An 18,539-nucleotide genomic window follows, 5' to 3' on the forward strand; every position below is an offset into this window, starting at 1 on the left:
GGTATATGGACTTTACCCTAAAAATAATCTTATTAATATATCAAATGTTATTTGCTTAACTTTTTAATATTTGACAAATAGTTACTAGCATTATGCGGAGATGGACCATGATCTACCAATTTATTTGATATTTTTATATTTTTAATAATTTAATGATATTTAAAAATTATCCCTAAAAAAAAATCCAAAATCTATTAAATTCCTGTTATACATCAATTTTTTTTTTTTTTTTTTTTTGAAACGTATCGTTCTCATTAATTGATAAAAATTACGAGCCTAAAGCTCTTACAAACAGACAAAAAGCTTTGAAGTAAATCATAGCCGAAGCTAAAAATACAGTCATCAACAACAGACCAAATCAACCAAAACACAGCAACCGCTAACCTATGATTAAATATCAGGTTTAAAACTCAGATCTACATCAAACAGACATCATTTAATGCATAGGTAGCGCTTATTCCTCGGCCTTGAGAGCAAAACCCCCAAGCCGATACTTATTCCTCGGCCTTGAGAGCAAAACCCACAAGCCAATACTCTTCCTCCTCGACTCGAAAGCGAGGATAAATTTCACATCCACAACTTAAGGGTTTGGACTAGTAATAACGGGTAGCAACCGGGCGCAACAAAGCAGGAGGAGAAAGCCTTATTACAAGCATAAATAAAACCATACAGGGAAATAAAGGGAACAATAAAACTAATGCAGGAAAAGAAATTACAGGAAATAAAACCAAATACAGGGGAACTCAAAGGAAAAACAAAACAGAAAAACAACAATACAAGAAAATAAATGCGAAAAACACTCAAAGCGGGTCACGGCAGCCGGAGGAGGCCGATCGCGAGCTGGCCGGAAACCGCCGCGGAAGGTGGCACAAAAGGCTTGGTGCGGGAAGGGCGCATAAAAAGACCCGACAGCGAGCGGTGAGCAGCGAAGCGAGCGCGGAGGAGATCGGCGGCACATACAAACAAACAGGGAGGGGGAGAGTTTGAGTGAAAATCCCCAAAAGCAGTACCCACCGAGAGAGAACACAAGCACAATATAACAGAAAACACCAAAGACAGAAACAAGCCTAAAACAAAAATCGGGAAGCAAAGAAGGGAGCCCTCTTCCCTTGAGGTGGCGGCACTTTGGAGGGGGGCTTAGGGTTTCACAAGGCTTAGGGTTTCTCTCTCTCTGTTATACGTCATTGATGTAAGCATAATCATAGACAATAACTAAAAGGATTAATTTCCTACTACTAAACATGTACCATGCGAATGATTTAAAACTCTTCATAAAAAATAAAAATCAAAAATCAAAATTACCAACATATATTTTTTTTATTGAAAGTATAAAAATATCATTAAATATGTAAGACTCATATTCCCTCTTATTCTCTAAAAGTGATGTGACCTTTAAATTTAACATTGGATTTGGGGATGGATTACTGTTAGATTTTGGTTTAATACTAATTTTAAAGGCCACATCACTTTTAGGGGATAAGAGGCAATAGGAGTCTTGCATATAGCATTACTCCCGGTTAATAACCGGTATTCAATAACCACATAATTGCCGGTTGAGGTTAACTGCTTAAACCTATTGCGGTTGTAGTTGCGGTTAGAAGGGAATAACCAGAACCGATTGTACACTCCTACTTCAGTGGAGAAGGACATCACTAAAACGGCCACCTTTGAATAACAAATATTTAGTTAAATCTAGACCTTTAGTTCTTTTAACAGGGTATAGCCGGATCTTATTAGAACCTTTTATGTTTAAATTCTAAATAAATAAGAAATTGGAAATTTTAGCATCTAGCTTAATAGTTAAGTACGGTATAAGCAGGCTATGACAATCTCCTTTTTTAAGGGTTTCGTTATTACCTAGATATTACCTATAATGCAAGTAAATTAAAATCCTTGGACCTAGGCCATTTTCGCAAACGGATCCTCTCCGGTTCAAATGAAATGGAGAGGAATCGGTTGGTTACTTTTGAGGGGTAAAATTGTTTACTAAAAATTAAATTACAATTTTGCCCCTCAAATTTTAACCTAGTTCCTCTCCATTTCAAATGAAATGGAGAGGATCCCATTCCGCAATTTTCGCATTAACAAAAAGAATAATGCAACGTTAATAAATAATAATTAGTTTATAATTATTTTTAGTGACTACCATGATTTCAATCAAATTGAAAATTGCTTAAATTTACAAATTAAACATTCTACGTACATGAAACTCAAATCCAAAAAATGCATTATTCAAAGTCCCAAAAGTGAAGAAATTTTTTTTTTTAAAAAAAACAAAACAGTTTAAGTACAAACAAATTAGTGGTAGTAAGTTAACAAGTTGATGCAACGTGACTTAGTGGGCTGCAGCGAAGAACAACAATAAAGCAGTAGATATATAATTCTAGATCTTAAGTCTATCAATGATTTGATAATTCTTCTCAAAATATAGAGTCTATCTATGATTTCAAGGAAAAATATGAAGAAAACCATTAAGTTAGAGGTGTAAAGGTTAAATGCCTGCTAACCGCTAACCGTTATAACCACTACCCGCTTAACCGCTAGCCATCTTAACCACTAACCGCTAGGAGGTTAACGGTTATTGAATTTACTAACCGTAACCGCTAACTGCCTTTTTATATAATATATTTTTATAATTATAATTATAATAATATTTATACCCATAACATAATCAATTGATCATTAAATCATAATTTGTTTTGAGATAATTAAATCACAATTTGAGTATTAATATATTATCACTATAATTTATATGATTATATCACATGAACAATTGATCATTAAATCATTTGATTATATAATAATAAATTATACATATATAATATGACGTAACTCATAAGTCATAAGTATGTAAGTTCATACTAATATAACTATTAAGTATCTAGAGACTTAATTCCAATGCATGTTATAAACTTATAAGTCCATATATGTTATAAATTATAATTATATATTATATGCAATTATGCATATTGAGTAATATAAATATATAAGAACAATACTTAATCATATGATTCAATAACAATTCAAATACTTATTAAAGTTAATCATGTTATTATTGTACAATGATAATGTGATTCGTATAATATCAAATTAAGTAATTAACATTGGATTAAACAATGTGTTATTTATAACCACAGCTAAAGTATTAATGTATTATCATTCTAATTTATATTATTATATACTAACAAATTATACATATATAATATGACATAAGTCATAAGTATACCAATTCATACTAATACAACAATTAAGTACCTATAAACTTAGTTCCAATGTATGTTATAAACTTATAAGTTTATATATGTTATAAATTATAATTATACAATTATGCATATTGAATAATATAAATGTATAAGATCAATACTTAATCATATGATTCAATGACAATTTAAATACTTATTAAAGTTAATCATGTCATTGATGTACAATGATAATGTGATTCGTATAATATCAAATTAAGTAATTAACATTGGATTAAACAATGTGTTACTTCTTTTGACATCCACGGGATTTGCTAGAAGCCCAAATGAGAGTATGTTATGTACAAGGATTGATGAAGTTTTATTTTTATAATTTCTTGTGTAAAAGTTAACCCATAAGGATTGTGGAACCTTTTTTTATTTTTTATTTTTTTATTTTTTTATTTTTATGTTGTGTTGATTCAGTTGAAGTCTCCATTCAAATCCTTGTTAAAACTAAATGTTCTTTTAAGGACTTTTTACATGTTAAAACTAAATTTTAACAGGTTATGACTTATATTTAAGGATTTTTTTTTTTTTTTCAATTAGAAGTAAATGTAAATTTGGGGTCAAATATTTTTTATTTTTTAATATGGGCTCTTTTTATAGCAATTTGGCCCAAGAAGGCACTAAAACGCAAAAAGCAAATGATGGTAAAAAATGCTTTAGTGATCCATATAAAAGTCCAAAAATGAAAATTGGTTTTATGTTTATCTTGACAAAGCCAAAAAATAAAACCCAAAAAACCCAATTTTTAAAAAGTGGTTTCGCGGGGGTTAGTAGCTAACCGTTAACCGCTAGACGGTTACGGTTGTGGTTAGTGAAATTTATTAACCGATAAGATGGTTACGGTTAGCGATTTTTACCAATAACTGCTAATCGTAACCGCTTTTACACCCCTACATTAAGTACAAACACATCATAACACTTCTACTATGGTTTTTTTTTTATTATTCGTTTTACCTACCACATCGTTTCATTTAAAAAGCCAAAATTAATCTGAAAAGCCTAATAATTACAGCATATTCCTGATAAATTTTTTTCATTACATGAATATCGGATTCTTTGATGTGCAGAGAAGTGGCTGGGATTCATGGGTCTTGCCTTGTTTGGAAGGAGAGTGGAATGATATGGAATTTGTGAGCACTGAGAGAAGGAAATGTAAGAACTTCGGTTGCTCAACTTTTATATTTGACAAATAGTTAGATAGCGGTAGCCTGGGGTTATGAGGAGAAGGGCCATCAGATCTATCAATTTTTTTGTTGATATTTTTATACTTTTAATAATTTAATGATATTCAAAAATCATCCCTAAAAAAATAATCGAAAATCTATTGAATTCTTGTTATACGTTATCGATGTAAGCAGTAATAGATAAAAACTAAAAAAGTTAATTTCCTACTACTAAATAGATACCATGCCAATGATTTAAAACTCTTTGAAAATAAAAATTAGACTCACCTAGAGGAGGGTGAATAGGTGTTTAACAAAAATTACTGCGGAATTAAAAATAAGAAGCATGCAATATCAATCACCAAAATATGTAAAGTAGTAAATCACATAGACACAAATATTTTGGTGACAAAGCTCTCTACAAAGGGCATGGATGTGATGAATCAATCACCAAAATATGTAAAGTAGTAAATCTCAGTTGCTTGCAAAAATCGTGCTCTATAGAGTCCAATATATAGGCAATTGAGAATTAGGTTTCCTTGTTGAAGTAGAAAACCTTATTATAGAAAATTCGTAGTAGTGTTCAGACGGCAGACGGTCTCATTCAAGCGGAACTAGGGTTTTATATAAATCAAAGCTGAAGTTGGAAAACCCTAATCCAGCAACCGATAGCTTTCATTCGAACGAACTTGATACTCATTCGAACGCGGATAGGTTAAACTTGTTCTCTCACATTTCTCATTTGAACTCATAGCGAACAGCCTCGTGAACGAAGCTATCTAGATTTACCAAGTGCAACTCCCGGTCAGATAGCCCTGCGAACGCACAACGAATGAAGTTTTGGGTTTTACTATGGAACACATCACATTCACATAGACCAGCGAACGCACATCGAATAGAGCTTCAACTAAGAAGAAATTACATTATTGGACATCGAATTAGCCAACTTAAAAACTAACCCTCTTCATAAAAATTTAAAAAAAAAAATTAAAAAAAATCAAAATTATGAATGTATATTTTTGTATTGAAAGTATAAAAATATAATTAAATTTAAGCAAACATCAAAGTATAAAAAAAGAAGAAAAAAAGAAAAGAAAAAGAAATAGTGCAACAATTTATCATTGGATTTGAAGATTGATTATTATTAAATTTTGATCTAATAATGATTTTAAATGCCACTTCACTTTTAGGGGAGCATCTCCGGCAGCTTAGCTAAAAGATCAATATTAGCTATATTTAGCTATTATTCTCTTTTTTTTTTTTTTAACTCCAACAAAATAGCTTGCCATTAGTTAGAATGACTACATTGCTAAAGTGAATAGCAATTTGGAGTTATTTACTGTAGCACACTAGATGAATAAAATATTGTTTATTTTTCTTTTGTTTATTATTTCTTTATTTCCACTTTTCTCACCCAACATCTTTTATTTCTTCTGAACACCTCTTCACATCTGCTACATCTCTCTCTCAAACACAAAATTTCTTCACACAAAATTTATCTCTCTCGCTCACAAAATTTCTTCACATAGTTGGATTAAAAAATTGAATGCAGAAAAAATTTATTTCATGGAAACACACGGATGAAAACAAATCAATTGTAGTTGGATGAAAAAATTTAATGCAAAAAAAAAAAAAAAAAAATTATTGCATAGAAACACACGGATGGAAACAAATCAATTGCAGTTGGATGAAAAAAATTATTGATGTTATTAATTTTAAGAATTAGTACCTACATGTGAGATGAATGTTACTCATATGTGTTTATTTTTGTTTTTATGAATGATTTTTATATATGTGTTTGTTTTTCCCTTTAATTAAGTGTTGGCAATAATATAATAAAAAAAGAATGAGAAATAATATTTTAAAGCAAGCAGAGAATGAAATAGAGAATCTGTTGGAGTGTGTAGTAAAAAAACAATAGCTAAAGTAAATAATTGTATTTTTTTAAAAGGTAAAATACATAATGCTCCTGGAGATGCTCTAAGAGGGGGATACGAGTCTTCTATATAGCATTACTCTCGGTTAATAATTGGTATGCAATAACCGCATAACTGCTGGTTGCGGTTGTAGTTGCGGTTATGAGGGAATAACCCCAATCGCAACCGATTGTACACCCTTACTTCGATAGAGAAGGACATCACTAGAACGCACAACCACGCTTGAATAAATAATATTTAGTTAAATCTAGACCTTTAATTGTTTTAATCGGATATAACTGGATCCTATTAGAACCTCTTATGTTTAAATTCTAAATAAATAAGAAATTGAAAATTTTAGCATCTAGCGTAATAGTAAGAGCATGTTTGGAATTGCGTTTGAGAAATAGAGTTTTTAAGTTAAAAATCGTTTTTTGGCAAAACCTTTATTTTTAAGCTTTTGTCAAAAGTGCATTTTGGCTATTTTTTGACTTTTTGGACTCGCTTTCAATTTTCTTACCAAAAGAATACTTTTTTTTTTTTTAATTTTTTAATATTTTAACGGACTTTTTGAATGTTAAGTGCACTTTTAGGCCATTCAAACGCATACCTAAACACACCCTAAGTATGGTATAAGCAGGCTGCGATTGCAGAAATTATTACAAAACTATTTTTTAACTCCTTTTATAAGGGTTTCAATATTACCTATAACACAAGTAAATTAAAATCCTAGGGCCTCGGCCATTTTCACGTTAACAAAAGAGTAATCCTACATTAATAAATAATAATTAGTTTATAATTTTTTTTAGTCACTACCATGATTTCAATGGAATTGAAAATTTCTTAAACTTACAAATTAAACATTCTAGAAGAAACTGAGATCCAAAAAATGCATTATTCTGACCCAAAAGTGAAGAAAAAAAAAAAAAAAAAAAAAAAGCTTAAGTACAAACAAATTAATGGTGGTAATAACGAGACAGCTCCAGCTAGCGCTCAGGAATAATAAAAACGACATCAAGGCGCAAATCCTCATCAACATTGTAATAAAACAAAAGGTCCTAATCACTCTGCCAAGTGCAGTCCCGACGTATGTGTTGATTTATCAATAAACCATGCACAGATTTGAACAAAAAAAGAATACAAATGTGTTTGACTCTTCTCACCTTCTTTTTGTTTTTGGCACCCAAATGGATGCTGCTGTCATTGGCCTTGACTTCCAACACAATGCCAACCTGCATTTCTCATGTTTCACCCAATACCCCCCACTATACAAGCTCACCAAGGATTTTGCTTGAGAAATATTACAAGAACTCACTGGGATTCTCCTGAATCCCTTCAATGAAGCAAATCCCTCTGATCTCCACTGCATTCTCTCCTCCTCATTACTGGAAAACTGATTTAAGCTCTCTAAGATTCTACTCCCCAAAAACTCCTTCTCTAGCAATCTTAACCACATTTTGTACACACCAGAGTAGCTGTTGACCAGTGAGTCTGTAAGTGCAGTGTAATGGTGAAGTGCCTCACAGAAGAACTCTACAAAGGACATTGATTGGATTCTTCCAAAATTGAACAATTCTTCCTCTACTAAAATAAGAATCTTTGGGGACAATTTGATCATACCACCCAGGAAGTTTTTGAGCATTGAAAATGTTCTGTTGGGCATGTGGAGTTGGTGAATCATGCAATTGGCTATGAAAGTATTACCAACTTTCATTCTTTCAAAATCTTCTTCTCTTTCCATCACCATCTGATCAAACATGAAGGGAAGATTGATTGAATCTGCATACTCTCTCAGCCTTCTTCCTGTCTGTTCAACATGGACACCATTTCTCTTGTCCACTATGATTGCTGTCACTCTGAAAACAATCTCCTTGCTCATTGCAAGCTCAACCATTAGCGGCGGCCATTGGATCCCCTCCATGATGTCGAAATCAACGACATGAACCTCCCGATCGCCTCGTGTCGCCTCAATGATCGCTTGGTTCGCCGTAAAATGCGCAAATTTCACAAAAGGAGAGAGTTCCTGGAGAATCTGAAAGGCAAAAATAGTGTTATTGTGCTCTTCTACGTCTCGTGATCTTCTAGACACCGTGTATAACGTCTCCTCCAGACAGGTCGGGTAAAGCTCGCGCTGCATTTCAAGAGCATTAATGCTCATGTAATGCAGGGCTCGAGTGAAGAAAAGAGCCAACCTTTTAAATAAATCATCTCCATAACCATTCTCTGTATCAATTAAGAGATAGTTAAGCTTCTCAACCGCAGCTGAAGCAAGAAGCCAGTTTTTGGCTTCAACAGCTTCAGCTCCCATCAATAGCAGATCGGTCAAGCTGCTTTCTTGCATCAGCTCTTCTTGAACTCCCCTTAAAGGGGAATTTCCTTCTGTGGATACACTCAAGTTTTCTTGGTTTTCTTCGGTCATTCCATGATCATCTGATCCAATTTCTAAACCACACCGATCAAGATCCATTACTGTATCTTGGCAGATGGAATCAAATTCCACCAGCTGATCTTCCTCAAGCTGGAGCAATCTTTCCAGGCAGTCGTCATCATCATCAATTGCACCATCTGGGACGGTGTTCAGGGAGAACAAATCTTCCCTTTCAAAGGAAAAAGCAGCTTCCAAGCTACATTCATGGAGTTCGTCAATGGAACTGGGGTTGAAGAGGTAATTAATCGGCTCATATTCCATGGAGTTCATGGAGCTGATGATGAAGCTTAAGAATTTACATTAAAGAAATTCTGACGTGCAAAGCTAATTAGGCTCAACACTTATATAGTACAGCGGTACTATATGGACCACGGTAGTTGAACTTTCAAATTGTTGTACAAGGTAAATAAAAATCGTTACAAGAATAATATATTGAAACTATATGCAAAATCAAATTTGCATCTAAGGCTGTATTTAGTGTCACCTTATTTACAAATTTTGAATGATGTGACAATATATTTAAAATGTGACAACACAAATATCGTTAGATACAACAACATATTCACCATATGACAGCACGTATATATACCGTTAAATACAACAAAATAAAATTTAGATTATGAAATAGTTTATCTCTATTTTACTTTGAAATCTTGATTTAAATTAAATTTTCATCCTAATAACTAATCCTGCTGCATGCGTAAGAACTCTATCCTCTTTCGTCTTCAATTAAAAAAAATTATACTCATTAATTAATCTATCTTCTTATCTACTAACTACTCATTAATTAATTTATTACTCTCTGAAAAATAACGGGGGGAGGGGGGAGATGAATATCTCATTTACTCATTTATTCATTCATTTCAATATTAATTTATTTTCATTTGACTTACAGGCATTTTTAAATATGCAAGAACGAAATACATGATTCCAATATATGGGGTCTGTCATGGACATATAAAGATTTAGTTAATTAAAGTACATACTTCTTTTTCTTGATCAGGTTCCACAAAATCTTCAGTTTGGTTTATATAAATTTCTTTATCCATTTAAAAAAAAAAAATGTTTTTACATTCATTTGATATATCGATCGATTCTCAAATTATGGATGTAACTTGAATAATCCGAGAAAATTAATTGAAATAAAATAAAGGTTTTTTAAAACCTTTTGTAAACAAGTCTAACGTTAAATTTATATATTGATCAATCCACTTTACTTTATTTTTTAAGTACACATGTACAATATATGATTTTAATTACAACTGGTGGTAAGTACGTACTGCTAACTTCTAAATTTTATTAGAAATTAGTAAATTCATCTTATCATTTACTATTTATTCATCAAGTGATATCAAAACTTCTTGGTAATTAATTAAGTGGATTTTCCTCAACGTTAAAAATATATCAATCAAGCCAATATATATATATATTCCATTTGATCTAACTCATATATTAATTTTCTTGATTCTGGGAAGAAGTAGAAAAATTATGTTCAAATAAAACATTCTTTCTAATTTCTTGACCCCGCTATTTTTAAATTTAAAAGTATATTTGTTATTGTGAAAATAACATTGTATTACCTGATACAAAATTTTATATTATTTTCAATATCCAAAAATCAATATATATGTTACAAAATTTTAGGTTTGTTAGCCTTACAAAAATGACTCCAAAATGACCATAAACGACCAGATACTTTATATATTGGGTGAAAACCAAGGAAATGGCCGCATAAAGTGATTTCAGAACCAACGCAAAGGTCGCGGGAAGGAGCACGAGCCTCAACCTTTCAACATATTTCATCATATAAATTAATATCTATGATCGTCACCAAAATAGATCATATAGATATCTATGACTCACACTTTTGGACCTTGCAAATTTAATCAATATGCCTACTTTAGCTTGTTGCTTTTGTAAAGGGAGACATTGGTTCCTATGATTTTGAATCCATCGAGTTGCTATTACCATGAGATCAACCATAATATTTTACCATTATTTTTGGCCAATTGGGCATTTCTAGCCTAGGAGATGAATGACCTTTGAGGAAGTTATATATTATTGCATAAATTAAATTTATCTTGATGGTGGAATGTTTGTTGCTCTCTTGTGTCATCATTGTATTCTTGTCTTCTAGTTTCCTGATTAAACGGTTGTGAGTGATCATGGTCTCTACTAGTGATGTTTCATTTCACTTGTGATAGCTTGTCAATAATGCTGGCCACAACAGCGTTGTCCTCAATTTTTTCCATCCATTTTTGATAATATTAAAGCAATAGATTACATGGGATGATAACACATCATTTTGGAACCTTTTTTTAAAAAAAAAAAAAAAAAAAAAATTAAAAATTAAAAATTAAAAAACCTAACATTTGGTGTGAATGAAGTATGTTGTTAAGAGAATAAAAATTATTTGGTGTTAAGAGAATGAAAATTATTTGATGTGAATGATTATATTATTTTTTGGTGTTTCAAGTTGAAGTGTCAGCTTCTTATTAGATGGTGCAAAACACCAAATTTACACCATAACCTAATTGGCTATTCTCATATTTGTTCTATTAAGGCTTTCCATGTTTTCTTTGCAATCGGTTAATTAAGTAGTATATATAATAATTATAAAACTGATTTATAAGTCAATTCAGTGTATATATATATTGACAATTATAATAATATATTCTATGTGCATCTCTACCACTTCTTAATCTACTGTAATGTGTAATTAGTCATTTTGTCAGTAGACTTTGTTCTTGGATTATTCTTAATGAGGACATAGGAAACTTTGAATGAGAAAGTTTAGATAGTGAAGTATTTTTGTTCCATCTCTTAAAGTAGAAGGGCTTGTTGATATCTTCAATGTTGTCAATGGACTTCTCAAATTATTGACTCAATTGAATCATCAAATTAGATTATTGTAAAAGTTACAAGACATCTTTGAAATTGTAACAAAATCATATTAGACTTGGGCATAGTTGAAGAAGTCCTTAAAAAATCTCAATATGATCCTCTCTTCTGCTTTAGGAATAGAAAAAGCAGATAAAGAAAAAATATTTTAAATAAAAAAGTAAAAATGGATAACTAAAATGCTAAGCTATATATATATATATATAGGTGTTTTAAAAAAGTGAGTAATTAAATTAGAAAAATATATTCTATAACTAAATTTTAGTTAAATATTTATTAAGCCGAATGTGAGTATGTAATAAAACAATTATCTTCTTTATAAAAAATCCAAACTACGTGACCCATTTCCTACCTAAGACATTTAAAGCCTAGTACTAATGTTACCAGTTATAAAATTATATATATATATATTCCTTTCTTTTCTATTTATTAATGTGAGAATCATTTTTTCACCATAATACTAGCTCACTTTTAGTTTTAATACCTAGCTAGTAAACTCATGAAATATTTTACCATTTTTTTATTTAATCCATCAATTTTTTTTTTAATTATTTATTTATTTATTTATTTTAACATGTTCACACAAGGAGAGTGAAAGAGAGTAGGAAAAATTCGATCTAGTAGTAACCTTCACTTTATGATCAAGCGTAGTCTCCACCCGAATGAATTACCCTTTCGAAACATTTAATCAATCAAATTATATCATCATAAGTATCACAATTATTGTTTTGTAATTTGTCTAGGGTATATTATCAGGCCACCATTTTCTTTGGTGCACCTTTGACATGGAACTCCATTTCTTTTTTTTTCTTAGGGTCAAAGCGTAGTTTTTCCATTCATGTACACTTCAAGGCAATTGGCTGCCAAATAATAAATAGTGAGAGAGGATTAATCAGGCATCCAATATATTATCCAAATCTTGAAATTATAGGATTAATACGACCACTCAAAACACCCCTCGTACCCTCTTTCCCCATTTGAATAATTCTTTTTTAAAAAAAATAAAAAATTCCCACCACTCAAAACATCTCTTTTCCCCCATTTGAATAATTTTTTTTTAAAAAATAAATAAAAAAATAAAAAAAGAAATGCCACCACTCAGAACCCGCGGAGGGGATGCTGCAAATATAAAATGGAGTAAATTTATTGAACTGTTGAGGCCAGCAATGAGGATCCAATCAGTTTGATACCATACCATTTAGACTCATTAGAGGATATTCTGGGTGCATGACACGTGAATGACGATGTCTGGTCGGAGTAAGTCCAATAAAATGTTGTATTTTTGTTGATATTTTTGAGTGTCGTAATGGAAAGACAACAAAATCTGATGAAGTTAGCAAGAGGGCAGAAGAATATAACTGGCGACGGCACACTCATATGTGTTGGGATTTGTTTATTGTGATGTTTTTGTCAGCATCAGGGAATTATTTGTCGTTTTAACTTCAAAGGGTACATGAATGTTGAAGCAAAAGACTATAAGAACGCCAAGAGCGGAAAGAGAGATGATTAATTAACAACTAATCAGGTACGAAAGATTGGAATGACGAATGTTTTAGTCTTAGTCCTTGAATTATTAGTTTAATAACTTTGTCTTGAGATATTCCAACCGCACATCCGCTGTTGAGATACAGGAAAAAAAGAAAAAAAAGAAAAGAAAAGAAGAAGTTATAATAGTAATTAATAACTCAAGAAGAAACTATATTCGTCATTCATTTAGTTTTACGATTTCAAAAACTACTCTTAATGGTATATAAGTACACCTTCGTCCGGTGTTGCGAGAGACCAAGCCTTGAGGGTGGAGGGTACTACTACCGAGACGTGCAGCCAGTCATCACAAGGATGAAGGATGAAAGAACCTCAAATCAACATTCATCCAATGCGAGCTCTTTCTAAAAACACAGTTAAGTGTTTGATAAAATTACAGTTTGACTTTTAAATTGTAAATTTTTAGATAAACACACTCTTGCCTACGATTTAAAAAATAGGGATAAATGTAAAATTGGTCCTAATTGTTGTTGGCCTAAACTATAAATCAGTACATGTGGTATAACAAATACTTTATATATCCTTGTAGTTGGCCTAAACTACAAATCACTACTTGTAGTATAAAAAATAATTTATAGGTCCTTAGAGTAAGCCAAACTAACTGTTTACTACTTTAAATAAATTTATGTTCAGTAACTTAACATAATTAATTACTTTGTCACGTCATACCTAATAAAAACACGACACGTGTTATTATGAATTTTTAACTTAAAAAAATGACAACTAGGATTTTGTACATCATTTTTGGACACCAGCTAAGATTACATATTAGCCATCACTCCATGCCATACTGCTACAATAAATTAACATTTCTCTTTTATCTCCAAAATTTTACTCTATGTGTAACCCTCTCCCATTTTCATCTTCGTCGCCACGATTTGGGAACATTCTGTGAGAATTTGACGGTCACATTTTATGAAGTGGCTGAGGAGATTTTGTTAATTTACTGTAGCAGTATGGCGTGAAGTGATATATGCCTGATGTATAATCTTAGCTGGCATTCAAAAATGATGTGAAAAATCCTAGTTCTCATTTTTGAAAGTCAAATTATTAATAGAAACTTATTTCATGGAGTAAACTGTTATTTTGGCGGATCTATAAATTATTTTTTATACCAGAAGGAGTTATTTGTAATTTAGGCCAACTACAAGGATTTATAAATTATTTTTTATACTAAATGGAGTAATTTGTAATTTAGGCCAACCACATGGATCAATTTTGCATTTATCCCAAAATACTAAGAGTTTTTTCTACGTTTTCAAATTGCAATTTTTTTAAAAACGCAATTTCAAATGACCAATTTTCTGCGATTTGGTTTAAAATCGAAATTTTAATTTGCAAAATCGCAATGCTAAATGCACTCTAAATTGGCCGTGTATTTAATATCCTTCAAAGTGTAATTGTAATTTGTAGGAGCACATACCAGCATCAATGAAAACATACACAACCAACCAAAATAAGCGAAGCTAACCCATCTGCTGACAATCTACCACCTTAAAAAGAAAATTTATCAAACTAATCCCATTACCAAATCCCAACCATTAATGGAGAACTCACTGAATATCAAAAGCACCCCTTTAAGGACACTTCAAGTTATTGTTTTCAAATTCGAATAGAAGAGAATGATTGATCAGTTCTTCAATGTTCATATATAATGGCGATATATATCAGAGACAAAAGGAAATGTAAAATGAGTTTGAGGAAGAAAGTGTGGCAAAAGCATCTCAGCCCACTTCACTAATCTCATTTTAGGTTTATCTTAAAAGTTTAAATAGATAAAAATAGTGAATTTAATTATTTAAATAATATTTTAACACTCTCCCTAACGTGAATTAATTCAAACTCTCTTTCAACAAGTGAGCTTAACATGCAAAATATTTAACTAAAATAGAGTAAACTATAGAGTTAGTATATATTTGAATTTAAGATCTATACTTTAATACTATATTAAATTACTAATTATTTCAAATTTAATCATTTAAGTATAGCAAAGAAAAAAAACAAATCATTTTCATTTCTAAGCAAAATTGATTTATTCAAACACATGCATGCATATAGATTGATTGAAGTGAGCTTATGACACAGTTGGTTGGTAGTGTTACAGTACAGCGACGCCACTTGGTTACTTTTGTCATTATATCACATAATTCTGCATTTAAGTAATATTATATTAATTAATTAGTGACGTCTTAACTAGACAAAATTATATGCCCAAACATGGGGAAGCGAATCTTGTGTTAATTTTGTCATAATAAGAGGGTCCCAGCTAATAGGCTACATTGTTGGTTCAGTTTAGGGTTCGGAACAAATCAGCTGGGTAGTGCATTTAATGCATTACCATCATTAAAATTTTTAGACAACATTATCTTTCAAAATGCACTAAATGAAGAAAATGGAGGAGATCCTGATTTGTTCCAAACCCTAAACTGAACCAACAATGTAGCCTATTAGTTGGGACCCTCTTATTATGACAAAATTAACACAAGATTTGCTTCCCTTAATTGTCTTCAATCCAAACTTCCAAACAATTTAATCCAAATTAAAGTTTCTTTAAAATGACTACTCTAGTCACCATCAAGCGCCTTGATCGGTTGGCATTTAGGCTAAGTATTAATGGTTTAGTGGGTGAAAGGTCTTAAAGTCAAATCCCAAAATGAGAAGAACTCGAGATTATGTTCATACCATCGAGCCTCAGCCTGAGTGTCACTAGTATTCTCGGTAGGGCTGGGTCAGATTATGAGTTCGTTTGGGTTTGCGATTTCCAAAGTAAGATTTCAAAACGTGAATTTTAAAAATGGACTTAAGCATTTGACAAAATCGCAGTTTGGCCTTTAAAATTGCAGTTTAGCCTTTAAAATTCTGCGCTTTGAAAACTTAGATTTTCTAATTTTTTTAAATAGTAATTTAAAAAAAATGCAATCCCAAACAACATCCCCCCACCCCCCGCGCCCCTCTCCCTTTTTTTTTTCGCAATTTTGTTTAAAATTGCACTTTTTGTCTATGAAATCACAATGCCAAACGTATCCTATATCTATTAATATGCTCAATTAGAATAGCCACTTTGGACAGCTGGTAGCTAATAAGAAGACTGTCCTGCAAATACTGCCAGAATGGAGATGCTGCCATGTGAGATGTGAAGCCAATGGTGCAGCGCATTGTTTTGCAAATGCAGCCGTTCATTATGTCACCGATTATACATGGATGGGAGAAATTCCCAACTGTATCCGTGATGTATTTTTGAGGGAGCTTCATGCTCTTTCTTTCCACCCATAAATACAAAGTTACAACTTTCTTCTAAAAAAAAAAAAAAAAAAAAAAATAGCCACACTGAGCACTGATTCTAACCTTCTTTATTTCAAATGAAAAATTAGACTACACAAGTCAAGAAGTTCCCATTGGTTAAGGGATTGCTAAGGCTTTTTGCATAGGAAGCGGAGAAGTTTGTCTTTTCCATTGTAGTTACCCTAATGGCCCAATCAAATGCAAACAGAAAATCCATCCATATAATGCACAAAGAATGATCAAAGCTTTGCATAATATGCTGGAGCCTGTAGTAGTCAAAAGAAATTTGTCATATCTCTAGGAACTTGAGGGGAAGTCACATCAAGTACACATCATGAAATAATAAAGAGCCTACTGAAACAAAATAGCAAGTGTTATTTAGTTGGTCGGTCATTTTCATAGGTTTCAAGGAGTATATATACCTAATTGCATGCTACAAGAATTTCATCATACTTTATTCCTCATCTCGAATCACCTTTGGAATATACCAACTCCAATGTAATCCATCAAGAAAAATCCCATCTTTCAAAACTTAACAAATTAACAAAAAAAAAATTACCATTTTTGAGAAGTCCCAAGATATATATCGTAGTTGAAGCAAGATAAATGTCAACTATGAGCTTTTTGAGTTCTATAGCTGTCGATGAAGCTCATCATAACTTGAATTTGGACAAGAGTAATGTTATACTATATTTTTATTTTATATTAAAAAAAATAGCCTTTATTTTTATTTTGGTCTCGACTCCCAGGGATAGCTCAATCGACTGGGGACCACGCCTCATGAATCGAAAGTTTCTAATTTGAATTTCTCTTCCCCCTATTATGTGGACATGTAAAAAAAAAAAAAAATAGTCTTTAGTTTTTAACTATATCCTTTTAATTGTCTTGTGGGTTTTTCTTCTTTTCTTTTACTAAAATGTATAAAAAGAATTGGTGACGTTATCTACTAGTTGGGCTTTCTCTGAGTGGTAAGGAGGTATTGTGGGCCTTTTGGATACGATTAGTCGATCTGCATTGAATCCAGTTGTGATGCCTTTCCTCGCCGTTCAAAAATGACCCTAAATTTTTGTCAATAAGACAAAAATATCCTTATAAAAAAAAAAAAAAAAAAAAGATTTTTTGACAAAAAGGATTTTTTGTCAAAGAAAAAAAAAACAACCTAAATGAAACAATTTTATGCGCTAAAAAATTTGGCACCGAAATATGCAGTAAAGAGAAGAACAAACCATGCAGCAAAATATACGGATTCTCTAGCCTTCTGGTCAAGCAACCTGTATTTGGGGTTCAGTCCACCAATTCTACAGACAAACATGTACAGAAAAACAAATAACTAAGAAATAAAAGAAAAGAAATACACAACCCATAAGCCAAACCAATTTTACTATACAATATGAACATCAGTTTAGTGCCAACATATTTTTACATAAACGTAATTATGTCGAACGCTTCCATTTAATCACCTAGTTTATGCATAGAGTTAATATAAACATATATAATTGCATATGTACAAGATGGAATATAAGCACTAATAAACATATTCTTCAGAATCAAACCGCTGTAGTCTGTACACATGTTCAAAGGATTCAATATCAACATAGGTTCAAAATCCAGTTGGTACCTCTACTGGAAAATTCTGCCGCAGTGTAATTGGATTAAGTATAGGATTTACCACCTTGCTCAAACAACAGGTTCTTCATCTCTCTATAGCCCTGGAGCTCTTCTAATGCATCAGCTGTTGTCTTCAATGTAACAAACCCAGAAGACGTCATGCTTGCAGAAGCTGCATGCTGAACCGCAGCTTTACGTTCTTGGATGCTGTTGCTCCATATTTCAGGCCCAGAGGCTTGTGGCACGTTTAATGAATTAGAAAATTCTGCACGGAGAGGTGGGGCTTTCTTCAACATGCGTACAAGATCACCAACAGCAGCATCATGCGATTTTCTTATTGGAAAAAATCCTCCGGGCTCAATTGGCTCACAAAAATGTCCTTTCTGATCAAAAGAGTCGGGTCTGGGAGATATGCACTACAGGTCAGTTTTCATTAACTATAGAACAT

The 18,539-nt window shown here is 31.9% G+C and overlaps 2 protein-coding genes across 2 annotated transcripts in view; both read right to left on the reverse strand.

Moving 5' to 3' along the window:
* Positions 1-7,486: 7,486 nt before the first annotated feature.
* LOC132164983 (protein NODULATION SIGNALING PATHWAY 2-like) lies at positions 7,487-9,016 on the reverse strand. The gene is made up of 2 exons (XM_059575496.1): positions 8,463-9,016; positions 7,487-8,408 (listed from the first exon to the last, which is right to left on the reverse strand). Exons 1-2 carry the CDS (start codon positions 9,014-9,016, stop codon positions 7,487-7,489), a joined length of 1,476 nt encoding a protein of 491 aa, XP_059431479.1.
* Positions 9,017-17,835: 8,819 nt separating this feature from the next.
* The window catches only part of LOC132165421 (autophagy-related protein 13b), a 22,231-nt gene continuing 21,527 nt past the window's right edge, over positions 17,836-18,539 (reverse strand). The window contains exon 4 of the mRNA XM_059575970.1: positions 17,836-18,493. Coding sequence (XP_059431953.1) covers positions 18,136-18,493 — 358 coding nt within the window. The 3' untranslated portion in view covers positions 17,836-18,135. The remainder of the gene's footprint in view (positions 18,494-18,539) is intronic.

This window comes from Corylus avellana, chromosome ca11 (assembly GCF_901000735.1).
Source record: "Corylus avellana chromosome ca11, CavTom2PMs-1.0".
In the NCBI taxonomy this organism is placed as follows: domain Eukaryota; kingdom Viridiplantae; phylum Streptophyta; class Magnoliopsida; order Fagales; family Betulaceae; genus Corylus; species Corylus avellana.

Bases quoted from the DNA above. Each gene is read 5' to 3' on its own strand.
- LOC132164983 (XM_059575496.1), bottom strand. From the start codon at position 9,016: ATGGAATATGAGCCGATTAATTACCTCTTCAACCCCAGTTCCATTGAC. The intron at 8,409-8,462 runs GCAGCGCGAGCT...CACGGTGTCTAG, and splicing joins AGCATTAATGCTCTTGAAAT to AAGATCACGAGACGTAGAAG.